The sequence below is a fragment of the Leptosomus discolor genome, chromosome 2 (assembly GCF_034619465.1).
Source record: "Leptosomus discolor isolate bLepDis1 chromosome 2, bLepDis1.hap2, whole genome shotgun sequence".
Classification (NCBI taxonomy): Eukaryota; Metazoa; Chordata; class Aves; order Leptosomiformes; family Leptosomidae; genus Leptosomus; species Leptosomus discolor.
Window position 1 is genome coordinate 125,422,208 of NC_141392.1, and position 21,803 is coordinate 125,444,010.

A 21,803-nucleotide genomic window follows, 5' to 3' on the forward strand; every position below is an offset into this window, starting at 1 on the left:
GACAGCAGCAAATCTTGGGGATGTCAATGTGTTTTAATTCTGTGATCATACAATTGCTAAGCTCAGGCTTTTGTGTAAGACTGCTAATATTGCTTAAGATAGTTACACCTTTTGCATTCGATGTGTTTCCTGCTATTAAAAAAATTTAATGACTTGGTTTTGCATGTTTTGGCCTAGGAAGAAGAGGACGAAATGGACAGTTACCAGGTAAAAATTTTGAATTGTCTCTTTTTGCAAACTCAGATATTTTCAGATTAAAACATATTAGAGGAGGATCAGCGTTTTATCTTTGCTGTACTGGTTGAGATATGCAGACAGCCTGTCTTCTGAAGAGACTGAAAGCTTAAGAATTGCATAGATTGTTATGCTACAAAGCCATATGGTAGATTAGAGAGGTGAAAGGAAAAGACCAAGATGCCTTAATATGTTCTTCCAAAACAAGATCCAGTTGGTTTTTGGTTTTGGTGTTTTGAAGGAAGGACTCTTCCTCCTTGACAAACTGTGGTTAGATTGAGATTGTCCTCATTAAGAACAAGAATAGGCATGGCAGTGTTGAAAGATGCAGTCAGAACGCTTGGTGCTTTTTACTGTTATGGATGTGCTCTGTGTATCAGGGCTGGAGTATACTCTGTAGTAATCAACCCTTGGGTAAGCAAGGGGGACTGTTCCTGGAGCCCTGAGGCAGCAGTGATAAAACCCGCTGAAATCAGGACGCTATTTTTTTTTGTATATAGTGTCACAGTAACACGAGCCTGAAAGGGAGCTGATGAGGTACAATATCTGTGAGAGATTTTTCATCTTTTTGTGAATAACCTTAACAAAAAGCACATCACCATCATTATAGATCTCAACTTTGTATAATGCGAGCAACCAGACATTTAGGTCTAATGCTCTCTGACAGATTCCGGCGTACTCATAGGGGTCTGCGGGTGAGTAATACACCTGTAGTTTATAGTCTTGCATCCACCCATTTTTCTTGACAAAGTATTTGTTATAGTTCGATGCGGAATGAATCTGAACTGCTGTTGCCATGAAAGAGGTTTGCCTGAAGGCATTGCAGAGCTGATAGCTCTTCTTTGTGGCACCCAACATGCTGCATGTAGAGCACCATTCATCATTTCTGAGCATTTCTACACCAGAGACAAATGAACTGAATGTTCTTAAGGAGACTGAGGTGGGTTTTTTTGAAGGACATGAGAACTTAGGAGAAAATTTTTTTAAAAGGCTCAGTTGCAAATGCCGTAACTAGGGACAGTGGCGTGATGCGGGGCAGGGACGGATTCCTAATATGAGGCTGCTAAACACTGAGTGTGAATGGTGAGTCATGGGTAAGGACTGGGGTTTCCAGCTTTGCCACAAGGTAGTGGTTAGTGAGTTTTAGACTAGTTTGGGGGCAAAGAAAATGTATACAATGAAGTTTGTTCAGCTGGGTGGTACAGAATAACAGCTAGAAAAAGGGATGCCTCAGGACAGCAAGCAAAAATACTTCAAATAAGGTGTGGAAAGTTAAGGAATTGGACCTGTGAAGAATGTTTAAGAGAACTGGGATTGTTTAGCCTCAGGGAAAACAAGAAAAGCCTTGGGTAGGATCTCCTTAATGTGTGTAAATAGGAAGGGGGTAAAGAAGACAGAGCCAGGCTCTTCTCAGTGGTATCCAGGGAATGGACAAGAGGCAATGAGTCTCCACTTCACATAAGAAACTTTTTTAATTTTTTTTTTTTTTTGGTACCATGGTGGTGATCAAACAGTGGAACAGGTTGCCTGGAGAGATTGTGCAGTTTCCATCCTTGGAGATACTCAAATTCCTACCGGACATAGCCCTCAGCAAGCTGCGGTGGTTGACCCTGCTCTGGGCACAGAGCAGGGCTGGACTAGGCAATCTCCAAAAGTCCCTCCCAACCTCCGCTATTCTGTGTTTCTGTTTAAGCTGTGCGAAAGGAAACAGAGGAGAGCAAAGTGATTCATTGGAGAATTCTGCTTCTTGGGTACAGGATGAGCAGACGGGTTGAGGAAATGTCTGAGCCACAAAGAGGAAACCTTGGCTTTCCTGGGTCAATATTTACCGTGCCTGCTTTCCTCTTTACAGGATAGGGATTTGGAGAGGCTCCGTCGGAAGTGGCTGTGTGCCTTGACAAAGCGTCAGGAGTATCTTGATCAGCAATTGCAAAAACTCGTTGGGAAGTCTGGTAAGCAAAGTACTATTAAAGGTAACGATAGTGATAGGTTGAGAGAGACGTGCGCACACACTTTTTATCTTAATATATTGTAAAATTCAGAAAAGAAGTTAACAGAGAGCTGAATCTCTGAACTCAGCAGTAATTTTCTTTCAGTGAACCTGAAGTTAGAGAAGCCTAGGTAAAATGGTTCGTTGTGCTTGTATACTGTGCGTTTCTTCTTTGTGTGCTGAATTTCTGAGCAGAGTGGGGTTTATTCTGTCACGGATGGTATAAGATCATCAACACGTGATAAAGGCACTGAGTAAGAAATGCTCTCGGTTGTCCTGACTGACATCCTGCTTCGCCAGATAAAACAGAAGATGATGCAGATCGGGAGGCGCAGCTTTTGGAGATGAGGCTCACCCTCACTGAAGAAAGGAACGCTGTAATGGTTCCTTCTGCTGGCAGTGGGATCCCTGGAGCTCCAGCGGAGTGGTATGAACGTACATTGCCATATGCAAGAACGAATGTAAAACTGATGCATGGCCTGTTCCTGACTTGGATTGTTGCCATTTTCTTGCTTTCCTTAATCTGGCCTCTGTGCACTGCATGAGCAAAGTTGTTAAAATTAGGCCTCTTAAGTTATTTTATTAGGCTATGTATCTGAAATCCAAAAATGCTATTTAGTAAACGATACTGTTATTGATCAGTGTGTAATTATGGCCTTCTGAAAAAACTGAATCAATATTTATTACCACTGCACTTGCCATTTAAAAAAATTAGCTAATATGTTAATTACCTGGTTCATTCACTTAAAAGGCTGTTCTGCCATAATATAACTGCATCTACGGGAGCATTTTGTTGCACTCCTGGTTTGAGCGCAAAGTCTGTTTAGTCAGCAAGTGTTCTGTGTGATTTTCTAAACATTAAAAATAGTAAACTACACTAGGCTGAGATTGCTGCACTGTGGCAGCTGTGACTAACAGCTGCAGATAAGGAAGGAAGGTTGTTTTGCTTCAAACCTCTTGTTTTCAGTTGCTTTCGACTGAAATTTTTTTCCTAGGCAAACCTCTAACAGTATTTATTGATGGAATTGACTGTTGTGGAGTTTCAAGCTGAAGTTTGTTAAAGCTGGTACTTCTGAACCATGAAAATGGCAAATGCTTGTTGGAAACACATCAACTTTCGCATCAAAGTGTTTGACTGGGTTTGAAAACAGAGGAGCTGCAGGAAACTTACTTGAGGAAGAATCTGGTTTGAGCACACTTGCACCAGAGGAAATGTTTAGTATGATTCAAGCGCCTTATATGTTGCACGAGACTCCAGCCTGCTCTTCTTCACCATAAAGTTCATCAAGTCCAAGTTTGTCCTGAGGTTACAGCTAAGATTGCAACAAGGAGTCTTGAGTCTTTAGTGCTTTGGGTTACACTTTTAGTACCTGATTAATGTTGTGTAGCTTGAAAATGCTGGGCCGTGGAATATTTCACAGAATCGCAATTTGGTCGGGGTTGGAAGGGACGTCCGGAGAACATCTAGTCCAACCCCCCTGCCAAAGCAGGGTCACCTAGAGCTGGTCACACAGGATCACATCCAGGAGGGTTTTGAATATCGCTAGAGAAGGAGACTCCACAGCCTCCCTGGGCAGCCTGTTCCAGGCTCGTTGTTTAAAAACAACCAAAATGCTTCCTAGGTTACCCCTTTTTCCGTGATATGAAAGATGCCTTCAGTGGCAGCTTTGACTCTTCAATACGTGTGTTTTGTGAGAAAGAGCAGTAACTGTGCAGTGTGGCAGCATCAATGTGAGTTTAAAATCTGGATTTTCTGCTCCTCGCTCTGCTGTCTTCACTGCCGTCACTAATGCAGAGAGGTTTGCATTCAGTAAATGTTTGCGTCAGAGGAAATAAACTTAATTTGGCTATTAGCATTTGAGAGGGAGAAAACGTTTCTGAAAGCAGAGGTCAAAGACTCTAATACTTCTGAGAGAGCTGGTATAAAAGAAATACCAATTTTGTTGAGTCTCTCGGAATCTGCAACAATATATTAAAATAAAGCTGTTTGCCAAGGTTATCAATAGTCTGGCTTGAAATTGCAGTTGTGCTGAGTGTAGTGTACTGTGGGCTTGTATCATAAGGTACGTGTGCTGGGTCAGTCTGCATTAGTTTAAATGCCACCATTGTCCCTGGTTTACGTTTTAGGACTCCTGTGCCTGGTATGGAAACTCACATTCCTGTTATTTTCCTTGACTTGAATGGTAAGTCGTTCTTAACATGACAGAGTACTTTGAAACAAACTTTGTACAACCAATGACGCTGTAGAATTTAGGCAAGCTAATAAAATGAAGAAGTGCCTGGAACGGCAGGTAGATTAGTTTGAGAATGCACATTTTTCACTGGAACATATTGTTTAATGCTTCAAAATGCACAGCGTTATATATGGAAGTAACATAGGTTTTAATAATCCCCATGTTTTGCAGGTATTTAATAAGTAGAATAGAAATAGTAGAATGAGTGCACCTGAGGGAATGGCTGGCAAAAGGCAGTGTAAAGAAAAAAATTATTGTTAGGAATATTCTTTCTGAGGTCTCACAAGGATATAACACTGATCTGAATCCTGTAATTTCTTTACTGATGACTTAGAAGAAAATGTGAAATCACTGGTCATAATGTCTGCATATCAAAAAAACGTGGGATAAGCTCAAGTTAGTTTTACAGAGTGTGACCATACGTGTTTCTTTAAACAATGTATGTTCCAATACATCCAAATACAAGATCCAGTTCGAGCAATGTATTTGCCAGATAATTCTACCAAAGATGGGAGATTGTAGCCAAGAAAGTGTCAATGCCAGAGTAGACCAGGGAGCCAATTATCAGCTCAACAAATCCTTGTTAAGATGTTTGAAAGAGGGTTAACACCTGGATTAGAAGCCTCAGGTGAGAGTGGGGAGGTGGCATTCTGCCTGTGGTGAGGAGGTCTTTGCTTCAGTGCTGTTTACATTTATGGTTTGTTCCCCTCCAAAAGCGCATTGATGTATCAATGGCTTCAGCGAGGAGCTAGTTAATGATTCATTCATGGTGAGGGACATGACCCAGAACAGGTTGAGCTGCTTCTCAAAAATCAGATTAAGGCTTTGTTTAACCATGATCTAAAAGTACTGTATTTTTACTTGTTCAACCAGCAGCTTATCTTTATTTTTTTAAAAAAACACCACACCACCCAACTAACGCCAAATGAGCAATGTACTTAGCGTGATTGAGCAGTCGTGCTGAAAATAGAGCTGTGGGCAAGGAGGGGATGTTTCCGACTGGGGAGATCCCCACACAGCAGAGGCTGTTATAAGGCACACCTGAATCTGAGTCCCCAAATCCATGCACACTTTCTGTGTGGAAATGGGATTCTTTTTGAAGGGGAACAGTGTGGGGAGCTTTTCTTGTGTAGGTTCAGTGTGAGGAGCCAAGCTGTTAGTGAGTTAGTGATGGAAACGTGAATTCATGGCTTGCCGGATGTTTGTGAAGAGGATAAATTGCTTTGTGTCTGCTCACCCTCTGCATTCACTTTTGTTTCTAGCTGATGACTTCAGCTCCCAAGATAACCTTGATGACCCCGAAGCGGGTGGGTGGGATGCTACCCTTGTCGCAGAAGAGGAGGAGGAATTCTTTGAATTGCAGATTGTGAAGCATCATGATAGCGAGGTAAGCAGAGGTGCAGACCAGTGTATTTCGTTTAGGAGTCTTTTAATTGTTCTCTTCATATATTCTGATGTGAAAATAATGCATCAAAGATGGCATACAAAGGATACAACACTTGAAACGTGACTGTCTTTGTGCTTTCAAGGGATATTTTCTAGGATTTAACTGTGATTTGGAAAATAATAAACGCAAGGGTCTTCCTTCATCTAAATCCAAGCATTGCAAAAGCTTGAGATTCTGAGTTAAAAACAACAAAACAAATCCCCTCAGCAAATCAGAGTATGGAAGCCTCCAGCTGAAAAGCCAAACAATCTTAGCTGTTGCCAGAGTTAATGTATTTATTTACCTCTGCGCTGTTACATTCGTTCTGCTTCATTTTGCCACGTAGCTCATAGTTTTACAACTTCACAATTGTTGGTTTATCATTTTTGCTATTAGGTTTAGAATCTCATTTGTTTTTTTACCTTGAAATTCTGCTCCTTGCTCTGAAATGTACTTAATTTTGTATTTTTAAAGGAGCTTTATTCCTGGTGGTTTTGATAGGTACTTTTGTTCTGTGTTGGTTTTAAAGCCTGGTTTTGTTATGACTTGTAGATAAACCATTTAAATCTTCAGTAATATTTTAACATTCAAGAAGAGAAATTCCAGCTTTTGGTGTATTGCTAGGAATGTTTAGGTAAAGCTATTTCTCACATACAGATAGGAGAGTTTATGTGGTGTGATGGAAGATTTTTCACTGCAATCTCTGTTGCTCTCTGGTTTATCTTAATAAATTAGGCCAAATGGTCCTGTAGTTCTGCATACTTCATAATTTATTTGCAATGATCCTGGGTATTCAAAGATATCTTTTTCAAGAGGAAATGTTCCAGAGTTTGAGCAAGTTGGCATTTTTAATCCCAACGTCTTCATTTGGCAAACTAATCTTGATTTCTTAAATGGCCTCTTCTAAAGTGCAGGGATTTTTCTTCATAGGGAGTGAAATGGAGAAGCTGACTCTCAAAATTTATGTATTATGTATTTTTGTTAATTATGCTTAATTAATTGCAGTTAATTATACACCTAATTATGCTTATTAGAGGATACATTTTTTTCCTTTGCAGGTGAAAGCAGAAGCCTCATGGGATTCCACAGTCCACGACTGTATCCAGCTCAGTAAAGGAACAGCAGCAGATGAAAGAGTGTACCTTATCGTGAGAGCCACTGTCCAGCTCAGCCACCCCGCGGAAATGCAGTTGGTGCTGCGCAAGCGCATTTGTGTGAACGTGTACGGCAGACAGGTACGCCTTTAGTCGTCCTTCCCACTTCCCCCTGCCCCGTGTTTGTCACTGCCTGGAGAGGGAAAGGCTGTGAGCTGGGCAGTCCGCTGCTGCTGTCACCCTGATGGTTTTTTTTTTGTAGCTCCCTTCATCTCTGCCTGAAGGGAAGCGCTGTGTCGATGGCGTGCATCAAGACTTTGAGCTGCCGAGTAATTTTCGTAGTATCTTTTATGTTGTGGGTGATAATGCAGCTTTTTTTTTAAAGGCTTAATGGCCTCCGAGAGATTCGGTATTGCTTGTATTAACTACTAAGTGCTTTGTCCCTAGTCACTGGAAAAAAGTAGGAGTTCGCTCCGTGAGCCTGGAGTTGTTCGCTCCGTGAGCCTGGAGTTGTTCGCTCCGTGAGCCTGGAGTTGTTCGCTCCGTGAGCCTGGAGTTGTTCGCTCCGTGAGCCTGGAGTTGTTCGCTCCGTGAGCCTGGAGTTGTTCGCTCCGTGAGCCTGGAGTTGTTCGCTCCGTGAGCCTGGAGTTGTTCGCTCCGTGAGCCTGGAGTTGTTCGCTCCGTGAGCCTGGAGTTGTTCGCTCCGTGAGCCTGGAGTTGTTCGCTCCATGCTTTGCGAAAACTGGGCATCAGAAGAAACTTGTGTGTTTCCCGTAGTACGTTCACACGTTACTGCTAACCGTTTTCTGTTTAGGCATCCAGATACTTAGAGATAAACTAGCAAAAGATGGAGCAGAAGTTCCCTTGGTAATTTGTCAAAGTTAGTCACTCTTGGTCCTTCATGTTTTCCAGTTGGCTTGTGCTCTTGCGATAATGTTTAGGTGAGAGCAGAATGTTTGATAAATGGAAAGCAGAAGGTTGTCATTCCGTCTGCAGCATCATGTCCTGAAAAATACTTGATTCTTGCGAAAGATGGCGAGGAGGAGTTTGTTTGGTGTTGCCTCAGAATCCAGCTTCCCCTAGCAGTGATAATGACAAAGCAGAAAGCCTGAATTGTTATTCTGTCTGCACATCTGTAGTTAAAGTGTGAAGCAAGAGCAGAAGAGGTGTGGTCACACCCAGAAACCCTGTAGGCGATTCTAAACTGGATTTAGTGCTAGGAATAGAACAGCTACACTTCTTGGTGCTTCCATCAGGCAAAAGCTTTTTCTCAGAAAGGCAACAGTGAATTTTTTTGTCCTATAAAATGGAAGAGTGTATTCAATAGGTAAATTGAGCGTGCCAATAATTACAGTTGTGTTAAGTTTTCATCAATTCTGTTTTCTACGGATTTAGTCAATGATTTTTTTTACTTTAATTCGACACGGAATCTTTGGCGTTCTTGCTAGGTTTCTAAAAATCTTCGTCGATAACCTTTCCTGAGTGTTTGTCTCAGCAGCATCTTTGAATGACTCATCCCTGCATTAATTCAACAGTCCAGTTCTTAACCCTGCAAGGCGCCAAGTCAGCATAAACAATGACCATGCCCCCTTAAATCATTCTTCATAACGATCTCTTTGGTCAAGAATTTAATGTCTGTACTTGTCAATATTCAAGAGAAGTCACCTAGGGGTCTATCAAACAAAAAAAGACAAAAAACAACCCCCTCCAGAACTAGCAAATGCTTTGTGTGCTGGTTGAGCTGTCACCTTGCAATGAAGTTAATCCTTTCTCTGTATCTAAAATACAAGCAAATGATTTATCTCCAAGTTAAAATCCTCGACTTTTACATATTTATTGGCTAGTCTTTTGGATTTGGACTTCTTTCATTGTAAACTATATTTACTTCCATTGAAATATGTTAAACCATGTCTTTCTTAAAGCCAGAAATATTTTTGAGGGTTTTTTTTTTTGCCTCCCCACAGGGTTTTGCACAGAGTTTCCTCCGAAGAATGTCTCACCGGAGTTCCATTCCTGGCTGTGGTGTCACTTTTGAGATAGTCTCAAATATTCCCGAGGTGAATAAGAACTCAGAGCATCTGAAATCAGCTAAGAGCCTCTACCTTTCTGATTTTTCCCTTATTTTGAGCATGCTGGCTCTTGCTGCTGCAAGCATAAACTATGGCTCTTATAAAAGATTATGGCTCTTATAAAAGATAAGCATATTCCTTTACATGCTGTGACTTAGCAGCAACCTATGTCTTATCAGTGTCACTATGTATTTTGTTGAGTGAGCATCTATTTGCTCAGGTCCTTGAAGAAACATTTTTAAAGAGACAGAGGAAGGGGGAGTAAAGATGGGTAGGTGAAGTGCCTAAAGTAGGGAGCATGAGAATATGTAAAAAATAACAAAGTGGCTTTTTCTAAGTAATGCCTTTATGCAACTCTTGATTCCTGAGCATCGTAGTTAGATGCTAATCCTTTCCTTCCAAACAGATGCTCTATCAGAACACTTGTAAAAACATTAACACATGAAGAGCCAAAAGTCTGATTGCTGCCTGACTCTGTCTTTTATGTTCTGCTGTATTTAGCACGCTGCGTTGAAATGATTCTCAAGCAATATTCTATTTTTTTTTACTTGAAATTTTGTTTTCCTCACAGGATAGGTAACGCCTCGAATGTGTTTGAGCACTTTTTAATTACAAAATACCTGAATGCAACCCTTTTGCTAATTAATAGCAATGTCTCACTGTAGACTCAAAACCAAAAACCAAAAGAACAATAACTATGTATGGCTTGAGAGGTCAGTGGCAGCAGTAGGAGCACCCATGCAGTCTGCGTGGCACGAGTTCCTCCAATGTAACAAGGCTTACATTTAGAAATCTCCCACGAGATGTCTGAACCTGCCCCTGAGCTTGAGGGAGAACGATGTTGAATCCGTCCTGCATGTTTTTCGGGACTGATCTGGGAGATTTTTTACTTTATTTTAAAAGGATGTGATTTCTTTTTGTCTTCCTAGGATGCTCAAGGAGCGGAAGAGCGGGAGGCACTAGCCCGAATGGCAGCGAATGTTGAAGATGCAGCTTCAGCTGACTCAGAAGCCTATATTGAGAAGTACTTGCGGAGTGTGCTGGCTGTGGAGAACATCCTCACGTTGGATCGTCTGCGCCAGGTCCGTTTTTAAGGCTGTAGCAGGGATTTGCTTCCTGAGAGCAGGGTAGGGCCGTGCAAACGTTCCCATAAGTACACACACTGCCCAACAACCCCAAAACACCACTGCAGTGCATCCCTCAGCCTCACAAAGTGTGCGTGTGGCAAACATCCAAAGCGGCAAATGTAGCGCTCTCTACAGAGCTGTCCTCACTCAGCTACCTGCAGGATGGATGGGTGGCACTGGGAGCTTGATGTTAAAGGCACTATTACGGGATCCTTGGTTTGTTTTTAAGGCCATACATGGCTAATTATGGTTCAGAAAACATCGTCATGTGGCATTAGCTTTTGCTGTCTGAAGCTTGGGCTTTAATAATAGTTTCCGAAGTTGCCAGTAGAATTCTTGTCATTTTACCCATATTCTACCTTGAAGTAACCAAACCCGTTCTGTCAATAAACAAGACATTGATTCGATTAATCTGAAGTACTGTCACTTGATCTGTTGGCCAGGAAAAGTACAGGAGAGAGAAATGTTTATTGAAAGTTGTTCTTCTGGATATAAATTATGCAAGCACAAGAGAAAGTTATGCAAAACAAGCTAGAGTGTGTGTCTGCCCACTAGAAATTAATGGTGAAGTGTGATGCACTCTAACTATTGAAAGCAAGTTCCCTGTCATATATAGTTAGTTTAAAGGATTAAAAAAGGAGCTCAGCTAGGAAAGGGAGTCTGAGTCCTCACATCTGTGACAGTCATCTCCTGGAGTCAGAACTACCTGTAAAATCCTACGTGTGCCAATCAGCAATACACTAGATGTTAAAGTTTATCCACTCTTACGCTTCCAACCACGTTACGTGCAAGTTTTAGATTACAGCAGACTTTACAGATGGGAGTCTGCGCAATGAGGCTGTTTAGAAACATTTTTCTTGTCTAGACAAAACTATCCTGGGATGACTGGAGCTTGGATTCTTGCAAAACGGGCGTATTTTATTTGTTTGGCTTCTCTGTGATTGGCAGGAAGTTGCTGTAAAAGAGCAGCTGATGGGAAAGGGAAAACTCTACCGCAGGAGCCTGAGCTCTCCCAATGTGAATCGGGTGAGTATTCCACGCTGGCATCTGCAGCACATTGAGGGCAGCAAGTCCAGTCTTTCAATTACAGGTCCCTATGATGCCAGAGGCATGGAGGTCAGCAATAAATTTCCTTCTGTTTAACCCTTCTGTTTGTCTGTGCTATTTGTGAGCATGTAAATCGTGAAGTAGAGACAAAATCTGCACATATTCATGCTTTCATCATGCAGGCTAGTATGCTTGAAAGCAACCTCATAAATCAAGACTATCTGAAAAAGCAACATAAAAAAACTTCTGTTTTTTTTTTCCCTGAGCACTGGAGGTTTTTTCATTTAGCTATCAAGTTGAAGATTTTGTTTTTTCTTTAGAAGATTTGAAAGCAAGTTACAAGTGTTTACTGAACTTAAACTTTGTAACAGTTGTTGTGCATCAGAAAGATGAGACTTCTGTTGTCCAAAATTTGGAAGGAAATCCTTTGATAGAACTGGTAATCAAACTTGTCAAATTCTGGCTCCTTCCAGGTCAATAATTGGGATTTCACTTTTCGTCTCTTGGATTTCAGTTCTGCTTTAGCCGCAAAACTGTTTCTTTTCACCCTTCTTGTGTTTGTCAAGAGGCGTATTTATCAGTTTTTGTGAAGAAATAATTCTGCTTGTCTTAACTATTTCAGCTTTCTGCAAGCCGCCAGGACTTAGCACCCCCCTATAACCTGAGCAGTAACCGGGTAAGTATATGAAGGTCTGCTGGGAAATGTTCTGGAGAAAACCGGTAGCTACAGTGACTCCACTACACCAGTTACAGGGGCATAAGTGGGAAATAGCTGTTAAAAGGTGGGGCACACCCACGTGCTCCTTGTATCCTTGGGACTGTTCCCAGGACATGCTCACTTTGGATGGGCTACGCTAGACCTCTCTGGGAAGGTGCCCAGGCCTTTGTCAGGCGTATAGCGCTGCTGCCAGCCGCTGTGGGATGTACGATGGCCGACCTGAGTTGAGCAGACGAGATTAAAGGTAGCCGTCCATCACACAGGAGTGCATTTGTCAGGGGAAGTGTTCTCCTGGTCAAGCTTCAGAGCTCTTCCAAAGCTTTCACCTGGGTGGATGCGAACCTTCTGGGTAAGGAACGAGTCTGGGTTCACATGTAAGTTCAGGTGCACGTCTAGGACAGAACAGAGGTGTATGAAGAGAGCCACTGACCTTCAGAAGGAAACCACCAAGCTTGTGGTGGGTGATAATTCAGCCCATTATGCTCCTTAAAAACAACAGTATAGATCAAAAGTACTCCTTTAAAAAGTGAAAGATTAAATTTAAACTTATTTTCCAAATCCTAGACAAACTGAAGGGTCTTCTCCTGATAGATATTCTGCCCAGTGAGCGTGCATTCATTTTAAAAGGGAGAATCTAGTGGTGACAAGGCATTTTAATGCATAATGCAGTTGCACAGAATAATAGAATTTTGATGTAGTACTCTAGCATTGGTTGCTAGATCTGCTACATCTGATCCATGTAGAGAATGCTAAAATATGTGCAGGTGATAAAGTGCTTATAGCAACTGCTGTTTGGAGAGAACTGTGGGATGTTTCAATATTGTAGGTTTTTAAAGTAAAAATTAAAGACCAGAGTTCTTAACGATTTCTGTTTTTCTCCTCCCTTCCCCTCAATGATTTCTCTCATTGCATGTTTCAGAGTCCAAAGGTCCCAGCCGAGGTAATGCATTAGGTCCACCTAATGAGTGGGATAATAATTTTATCTCACTATAAAGTTATTTTGCTCACTTGAACGCTTTTACTTCCTGCTTTGAAGATGTGGCTGGTGGTGTCTCATTTGCATAGTACACAGCAAATGAGTTTTTCCATTGAAAAGCCTGTCATTAATGCAGTGTGAAACTGGTACAAATGAGAGAAGCTTCTCCTCCTTGGGTGCATCTTATGGTTTGTTACGGAGCTATAGCTATTTAGTGCCATTTCTTGCAGTTCTTTGGGCAGGGTGAAGTTATTTCAGAAATGGCCCCATCTTAGCTGAAAAAAAAAAATAGACAGACATGGAAGCAAGCAAATATATGCCAGTGTTAGCCTGGAGATGAGATAAATGTTGAGAGTTTCTTCCAAATCTTTCTCAGGCTTTATGGCTTCGGATAGTTCAGCGTTGACAACCTGATTTCTGTGGAGGAGTGATTTTAAATGAGTACTGGGCCAATGGAAAACATGATTATCCTTAATATCACCTTAACGTCCCAGAGGAATGACTGTTTGTCCCCGTAGTTGTACCAAACTTTGGTTAACCAGAGTTGGTTGGTAGTGGTTCGCATGGGCTTCTGCAGCTCTTCACCGTGGGGGTTGTAGCCGCTGACAAACGCCCTGTGCTGCCGTGACCTGGAGCTGCGATCGTGGCGCTTACCTCCTTGCTTGCAGCGTGCTGCGTTCCAAGGCACTTGTTACTCAGGACACGGGAGTGCGGACTCCCCTGTTCGCAATTTCTGGTTTCAAATGGATCTCTGGTTCAGTTTCCACCGGGAGACGAGCGAAAGCTTTTGTAATCACAGTGAAATGTTAACCAAAGTCTTCAGTGTTCCCGTAGCACACCGACATCGTAAAGCACACTGGTGACGTCAGTCCTAGCTATTTGAGCATAGAGGATCTGAGAATGGCTCGATATGCAGAGTTTCAGCTAAGTCAGTTGTCTTTGTCACTTGCAGAGAAATTTAGGGAGAAGAGTCCTCTCCAGCAGTCGTTAAGTCGTTACTTTACGAGGAATTTGGTTTTGTTTACAAGTGACTAGAATAAGCTGATCTCAAACAAGCAGTTTATTATCTCATAGGAAACATCAGCCGTGGGATAGTAACGGCATCCTGAATTGGATGCCGACCTAATCTGTCAAGCCTGTGTACTTTAATACCAGTGGAAGCCCCTGACACGTTTCAGACTATTCCTCTCCTTAACTTTGATTCCATTACTTCGTTTTTCTCTCTAATTTTAACATCATTATTCCTTGCATTCCTGCTGTCTTCACCATGCATTTTTAGCTTTGTAGAGAAGGCTTTTGAGTCTCATTCCTCTAGGTAAAGCACCATTCATACTGGTAGAGTTATGAATGTGGACGCTGCTTCATTCTTCAACACTATCAATAGCCAGGACTTAGTCCCCTGTAAAGGATATTAAACAGGTTAGAATAAGAAGTAAAGATGATGTTGCTGCAATTAAAACGGGTGGATCAGAAGTTTCCAGAATTTGGACCTGGATTCATCTTGCAGCCATTCTTGTTGAATCATTGTTACTACAAACATGGATGGGTGGTCACAGTCCCATGAAGAACTAGAAAAGCCCTTCTCCAGGACTGGAGCAGGGCTGTGGGTTTGACACATTTTGAAAAAACCTTAAAGAATATCTCTGTGTGCCGACACGAGAGAACTTCCAAAGAGCAAGATGACTCTTCACACTGAGATATGCATTCATGTGAACGATTTAAGTCACCGTTGGGACTTTTTTTAATAACAACTCATAAGATTAAGCTACCTAACTGGCTGAGAAGGCAGAGAGATGCCTTCTAAATATACTTTGGAAGACAGTCTTACGGATGTTTCATATTAGATTAACAAGACAGCGTTTGGTCTCACCTCTAAATTGTATCTGCTTGATTAAATGAGAAAAAGCCAATTTTTACTCCTGTTATCAGTACAGATATGGTTGTGGGAGAGCGAGATGAGTTTTATTGCATCGTGCACGTCAGCCCAGGTCAGCTGATGCAGGAGTATGGAGTCTCTTAGTGGTGATATTAAGATAGAGAGCTGGATTTTTACCTTCCAGGGTGCCTGCATTGGAAGTTTAAAAATTCCGTTGACTTAAACTGAATGAACCAGATGCACAAACAATGGAAGGCACCTCTGACTTGGTTTACAGATCTTCTTCAGCCTATAATCACATATTGATGAAAAATGTAATGAGTTGTTCTTAAAATACCTTTGCACAATAGCCATTCTGTCTTTGACAGTCATCCTTCCTTTCCCAAAGGTCCCGTCATTTATAGCTCAAAAGCCAAGTAAGACAAGATTGTGCCAGTTAACCTTCAGGTTTTACTAGGAACCAGAGTTTTTTCACCAAATTGGTACTGTGTAGATCAATTTGAATAATCTTGCTGTTCGTGAGAACAAGTGCCTTTTGTCCCAGCTGTATGCTTATATTGAAGTGCTACATGGTCACCTTTTCCTAAGCCTTTTCTGAACTTTAAAATAATAAAACACAACAACTATTCGTTTCTCTTACCCAGTGGCAGCATTTTAATGGTCTGTCAACTTCAAGAAAAGAATTTTTGTCAGGTAAAGCCTACAGGTGACTTAGGTAGTGATCGCCCATATTTGCTGTAAAGATTTTGTGCATGTCGGTGCTGACCTGAAATAAATTCCCTGGTGTTTTTCATGGAGGATGTGTGAAAGAAGGGAAGGCAGAGGAGAAGGTATTGTAGAAATAAAACACTCTATAAGCAGCTCTGTATCAAAGTACATTAAGGGACATGCATTCTTCCGGTGGCTATTTTTGATTTGTTAAATTAAGTCGCTTGACCTCTGTTTGGTCACTTGGCAGAGACCAAATATATTCATGAAATGATGGCTCCTCTGGGCAAATGATTTACAAGCTTCCTTCCTTTCTCTCACCACCCTTCTTGATAGAGGAAAGATTCACAGCACTTAAACAATGCCAATTGCTTAGACTTAAAGTTTAAGTGTTTTAGTTAGTGAATGCACAAAGCGATCATGTGGGAGTGCTATGTATCGTGCATATGTGAAACTTGGGAACTTCGTCAAGTTAATATAGTTAATAATTATTTTTTTTTTCTTTTTGTGAGATTGAGATGGGTTATCTTTCAATCCATCTTAGTAAAATCAATCATTCATGAACTACCTTTTGCCTCTGCAGATTCTTCGCACAACAGTTGACCCTTTCAGTTGTCCCCAATGTTTTCTTTTGCAAATGTTTCTCCACCTGTTGCCCTGATTTACCTTCTTTTTTAATGGTTTGCCATCATCTCAGGGTTGAGGCTTATGTTACCCCTAACAAATCTGACCTTTGTCTAAAATTATTATCTTCCTGATGTCTCCAAAGTGTTATTTAAAAACCCAACATGCCTTAAGTATATGGCCAGGCAAAGCCTTTTCTCAAGTGCACATTCCTCTTCTCAAGACCTTCATGTTATTTAACCTGGCAAAATATTTAAAATTATGTAGAAAGTGTGATCATCCATAATATCAAGGCTGAAGCAAAATTTCCTAGAGATCCTAAAAAAACCAAAGGCTTTTCCTAATGAGAGAGTCACTAAACGTTGCCATTCTTTCTGTACAAGAGGAATGTTCTGAAAGCGTTTTGCTCTGTTTCTTACCTACTCCGATTTTTGTCATAGTTCTCCAAACAAGTCTAGAAAGTCAAGATACTTGCCTGAAATTATTTGTGTTGGAACCATCAATGAAGGGCATTTCTGACTCAACAAATTGTGATTCCAAAAATGATTCTGTTGATCCTTCCCTGCATTGAGTCGGTCTTCTAGTAAGGTAGAAAACTTTTCCATAACAGTCTTTCTGTTTCTTGTGTCTCTGTTGTATCCAGAAACACTTGGCCTATAGGTAGAAAATTATTAAGACATGTTACCTTTATCCATTTGTCTTTAGTAAGTGGATCATTATCCTAAGATCCCAAAGTAACACTGATCAAGCTTTGTTACATCCTCCAAAAAAGAAGCCTTCAGATGCTTTGCACTCTTCCAGAGTTCTTTTTCTTAACCTAATGCAAACATCTACCAGGCTGGTGGCAGACCAGACCAGAAAGCAACAAAACCAAACAGTATTTCAAGATTGAGTCTTGTGACAACTTCCTACCAAATAGTCTTCTATTACTTTTTTTTTTTTAAAAAAAACTCCTTTAGCACCACTGAGCTGGTGCATCCAAAAAATACTGAATTGCACTGAGATACTTTCCCCATCTGGATAGAGTATGAACTCCTTCCTCATGTTCTGAATCTTCTCCTGCAATCTAACCCGTCAGTGGGAGCCAGAGAAGGAGGCTTCAGGAAACATTTCACATCCTGAAGGGGAAAGACAGTTGGGGCATAGTCTGAAGTTGTTGGCTCTTTCCATGCCAGCTTTCAGTGTCCACTGCAGCAGTGGTTTGAATGGATGTACGTGGGGCAAGACTGCTTGCTGTAAGGCTGCCTGAGGGGAAACCCGCCCAAGTTGAAACACAAGGCTGCAAAAGCCTGAGTAAGACTTTCTGGGGGGTGGAATAGGAAAGACTGTTTCATAGAAGCATTTCGTGGAAAGAATTTTCCAGAGGTAGGCATGACTTTTTGATGTCTGTAAGACACAGACGAGTTGCAGGTCAAGGACAGTGCTTAAGTTGGGGGCTTAAGCTATGGGTAGAACAGCTCTGTCATCCCTGCTGATAGAGCAGGAAGCTTTCAAGAACGGCTTAAACACCAAAGGCCTCAAAAATACAAGACTAAACAAACGCCTGGTAGTACGGCTAGTCCCAGCCTGGGTTGTGTCAGCTTTGACATTCCGGACGGCCGCCTCCAGTGAACTCAGCCATCCGTTAGCCTTTAGGTATCCCAAATGTTCCTTCACAGAAGCGGCGCCTGTTGTCTCTGCGTCTGATGGTACGGATGTTTGCTTGTAGAGGTCTGAAGACGGGCACTGCTCTGCAAAAGCGCAAGTTACTTGCTATTCAAAGCAGGAGAGCTTCTATGGGACTAACTTATAGATCCAAATGGAAACGATTTTTGCTCTGGGCTGCTCAGTGTGACCTTCAACCCATTGGAGAAATCTATTCCTCCCATCCTGGCTTATTTATTATTTGTGAAACATTCATGACTTCGAGTTACAGTTAAGATTAGTTTAGCTGCATGTCATTTTTCTGTTCAAGGTTGGATTATTTCCTTGCGTCCAACAGAGTGAAGTGTCTCAAAAAGCTGCATTTCCCCCCTCTTCCTCCAGGAAAAATACATGAAACTTGTGGTCTGGGATGTCCATCCCTTGTGACTCTTTTCGCAGAGATACTCTTTAATGTTCACTGCACCATCTCGTTGTGAAAGTATTTCTCTTTCTGTGATGTCTTTTAAAAGAACAAGCAAGATTCATATACAGCTGAAAAATAATCCAGACCAGTACAGATATTGTACCAGCCATAGCATAACTCTTTTTACCAGAAGTGGGATCAGACTTCGATTTGTATCAGTTCGGCTGTACCATCCTGTCTTTGCAACCTCTGTTTCTGGAAAGGTGAAACTTGGCAAGCTTGTAGTCCTGAGGGCACTCTGCTACCTGAAGAGGACAGCGCTTTTCCACAAGACATTGACTTCTTGTAGCGTTTAAGACCAGATTCTTTTGACCTGTAGACTCTTAAATGGATATTGAATTGCCTTAAGGCCTCCTATAAATTAAGTAAGTTGTCACCATATAGCTTTCCTAGAGCCTGCACTTTAGCAGCGCAGAGGAGCCCGCTTTGACAGGCATTGCGAGTGTGCCTACATCAGAAGCTTGCAGGACAACCACATGGATTTCAGTGCCAGCCTTTCAGCTCTGCACACCTACTCAGGTTGATGAAGCAAGATACTGTCTTGTATCCACATGAAATTTTCAGCAGATGGCCTCTGGCCAGTCACTTAATGTAATCTTTGCAGACAAATCTGTAAACAATTTTACATATCAAGGTGATAGAGTAAGGAAAAAGCGATTTGGCCACATAGGTTCTTGACTGTCATGCACCGTTGTGAAATAGTAACGTGGAGGTTCTCTCTGTCAGCCAAGAGGCTTTGTCACTGAGCCAGTTTCTGACCTGTAAGGTTGAGATGAAGCATGCAAAACCACAGCATAACTTTGTAAAAGCAAGAGAAATCACACCCCACGTGCAGAATGGTGTGTCCCTCCCTTGGAATCCATGTGAAAACCCAACTAGAGAATCCTGGGACCTTGGGAAGGCAGATGGCTGGTTTCTTCCTACCTCATCTACACTCAGGCACATGGCCTACCCCCTTCTCGGTCAATGTTTCTTCCTACCTTGTCTACACTCAGGCTCTTGCAGGTCTGAAAATCATGATGTTTCATCTTCACTAACCATGTCAAAACCTGTGTCTCAATCTTTTTTCTTGGCTCCTGGTGTCTGCAGCTCGTTGTTGTGTTTTCCATCTCTCTTTGCCAGGCTGTTAAAAAAAAACTACAGTACCGCAGTTTCTTCCTCTTGATCTGATCAGCTCATCCATTATCTGACCCTTGGCACTAACATCCAGCCTTTAGGTCTGAGATCCTATTTCTTTTCTTGCTCAGACTCTGTCTGTCCTCACCCCTTCTCCCTGCCACTCTCTATAAGCAGATTTCACTGGTGACCGCTTCCTGAGCAGATACACCAAACATTAGGAATTTGGGGCAGACAGTACTATTTTATTTTCACCTGGCTGTAACTTTTCAGCTGGTTGTAACTTCCAAAACACAGCGGCACAATTGAGTGAAATACTAGAGCTTTAAGGTCTGTACATAGCCTTTTTATGTGCCTTGATGCTGATGGGAGCTGAGGGTGCTTGCAGGACTGGGTGTTTCGACTAAAAGTGCCTCTGGGGAAGGGTCTTTGCTCAGCTCTGCGCATTCTGATCTTTGCAAAGGGGCTGTGCAGGCTGGCATGGTATGTAAGTATTGCTGTACTCCTCCTGGTGTGCCAACTTTGAAAAATAACTTTTTTTTTTTCCTCTAGGGACGATGGGAAAGTCAGCAAGATGTATCCCAAGGTGCCACAAATTCCACTAGAGGCATTAGTCCATCTCGTACCTCTCTGCCAGGCTCTGGGCAGCAAAACCATTCTCCTGATCCGGGTAAGGGCTCTCCTAAAGCTAAGGCAACTTTCCTAAAAACGGGGTGAAGTTGCTGCAGCTCCTGAATGTCAGGGAGCGCTGAGCTGCTTTCAGAGATGCAGAGAAATTTGTTCTCCAGGGCAATGCCCATGCAGTTCCCTCTCTGTGAACATTCAGCAGTTGTGGCTAAGCTGCTCAGACTCTAGGCAACTCTTAACTAGCCTTTCCTTTGAATCTGGTGCTAGTTCTGCTAAGAGGTAAATGCAGCGTGTTTAAAGTTGTCTGAAGGCGCTGTCTTTATCTCAGTAGTTCAGTTTCTAAAGCCAGAAGGTGGCTGGGCTCAGAACGCGGTGTCTGTTACAGGAATAAAACAGCAAAGACGGTAAGGCTAGAAAATAAGCAGTGCTGGAGTTGAATGAATATTTGGCAGCTGATGTGCCTAATATATAACTGAGAGCGCAGAGATACTTAGTGGTGATGTTTTGTCTGTCTACCTGGGTTTTTTCAAGGGGGAGTAGTGTAGAAAAAATGGCAGTATGAGCAAGGAGAGTTGAATGCCCCTAACATTTTTTCTTTTTCTTACCTTGGATCTTCTCATCTTTTACTTCTAGTAAGTTTTGTAATTGTCGTTAAAATTGTGTGTTGTGTGGACATCCTTTTCCATACGTGCTGCTTGATCTTTTTTTCTGCTTCTGCACGTTGTTTCCAGTAGCAAACAGCAAGCTTTTTCACACCATGTGATTGAAAAAAAAATAAATTCCTGTCTACAGATTAAGCCTACCCACATTCATATATCCGTCTCAAAGGAGGAGCAGTCATTCAGTGCTTTTCCTTGCCTAACGCTTTGACCACTGGAAGATGTCGTTGTGTTTTGTCATATTTATTTTATTTTTTTTTTTAGGGCTTGTTTCCCTCCCCTCCAGCATAACTGTTCTCCTTTTTTAATTTTTTCCAACAGGTATTGGTAGCCTTGCTGCTTCCTATCTGAATCCTGTCAAGTCTTTTGTGCCTCAGATGCCAAAGCTGCTGAAGTCTCTCTTTCCCGTTAGAGATGAGAAAAAGGGCAGGCAGACCCCTCCTTTTGTACAGCAGGTAAGGAATTAAATCAAATAGCCTGTGCAGTAGTTCTGGTGAGGGCTGTTAGACTGGCTGGCAAAGTGCTGTTTTATACGTTGTTGCAGAGCAAACCAAGCTTTTAGTCATAGTAAAGCCTCGTGATGCATTTCCCCTCCGTTCTGTCCAGAGATAGTGGAGCTGTTTAAACTTATTGATACACTCAGCCCACTTGGCTTTTAGGAGTGCCAAGTACGCTACCAGCGAGATTTATGGTAATACCACTTGCAGCAACAATAGTAAAATTTATGAAGTGCACTTAGCGTTGTTTGTGTATTGCCAAGTGGAAAATGTAATTCTATTTTTAATTCGTTATTTCATATAGCGTTGCCTCCCACCCCTCGCCCCCAGCTCGTGTCACCTTTTACCATCTTTTGCCGTGTACTTTGGACACTTGCTTTTGCTCCTTCTTTTGTCTGTTCCACATGTCAGAGAAGCGTTTGATTTTTCTTCTTTTTGGGCACGATGCTGCAGAGCTCCACCTGCTCTAGATGCGGCTTCTGTGCTCTGAGCAGTAGCTAACTCGTGGTCAAGCAGACCAGGAAAAGCTACTGTCTTCTAAAGAGAACAGATGAAACATAGAATCCCATTATAAATAATATCATCTCCTTTGTTTGAGAGGCTGTAGTTTGTTTATAAAGGAATAAGTTCTCTATAGTGTAAGTCTGGAAGATGTAACAAACTGTTATGAAGAT

The 21,803-nt window shown here is 41.9% G+C and overlaps 1 protein-coding gene across 1 annotated transcript in view; it reads left to right on the forward strand.

Moving 5' to 3' along the window:
- Positions 1-21,803, forward strand: part of KIF13B (kinesin family member 13B) — a 128,972-nt gene that overhangs the window by 92,764 nt on the left and 14,405 nt on the right. The window contains exons 26-38 of the mRNA XM_086460354.1: positions 178-207; positions 2,087-2,186; positions 2,525-2,651; positions 4,352-4,407; positions 5,721-5,845; positions 6,943-7,119; positions 8,943-9,035; positions 9,977-10,129; positions 11,123-11,200; positions 11,844-11,897; positions 12,859-12,879; positions 19,899-20,016; positions 20,954-21,087. Of these exons, the coding sequence (XP_086316480.1) occupies positions 178-207; positions 2,087-2,186; positions 2,525-2,651; positions 4,352-4,407; positions 5,721-5,845; positions 6,943-7,119; positions 8,943-9,035; positions 9,977-10,129; positions 11,123-11,200; positions 11,844-11,897; positions 12,859-12,879; positions 19,899-20,016; positions 20,954-21,087 (1,266 nt within the window). The remainder of the gene's footprint in view (positions 1-177; positions 208-2,086; positions 2,187-2,524; positions 2,652-4,351; positions 4,408-5,720; positions 5,846-6,942; positions 7,120-8,942; positions 9,036-9,976; positions 10,130-11,122; positions 11,201-11,843; positions 11,898-12,858; positions 12,880-19,898; positions 20,017-20,953; positions 21,088-21,803) is intronic.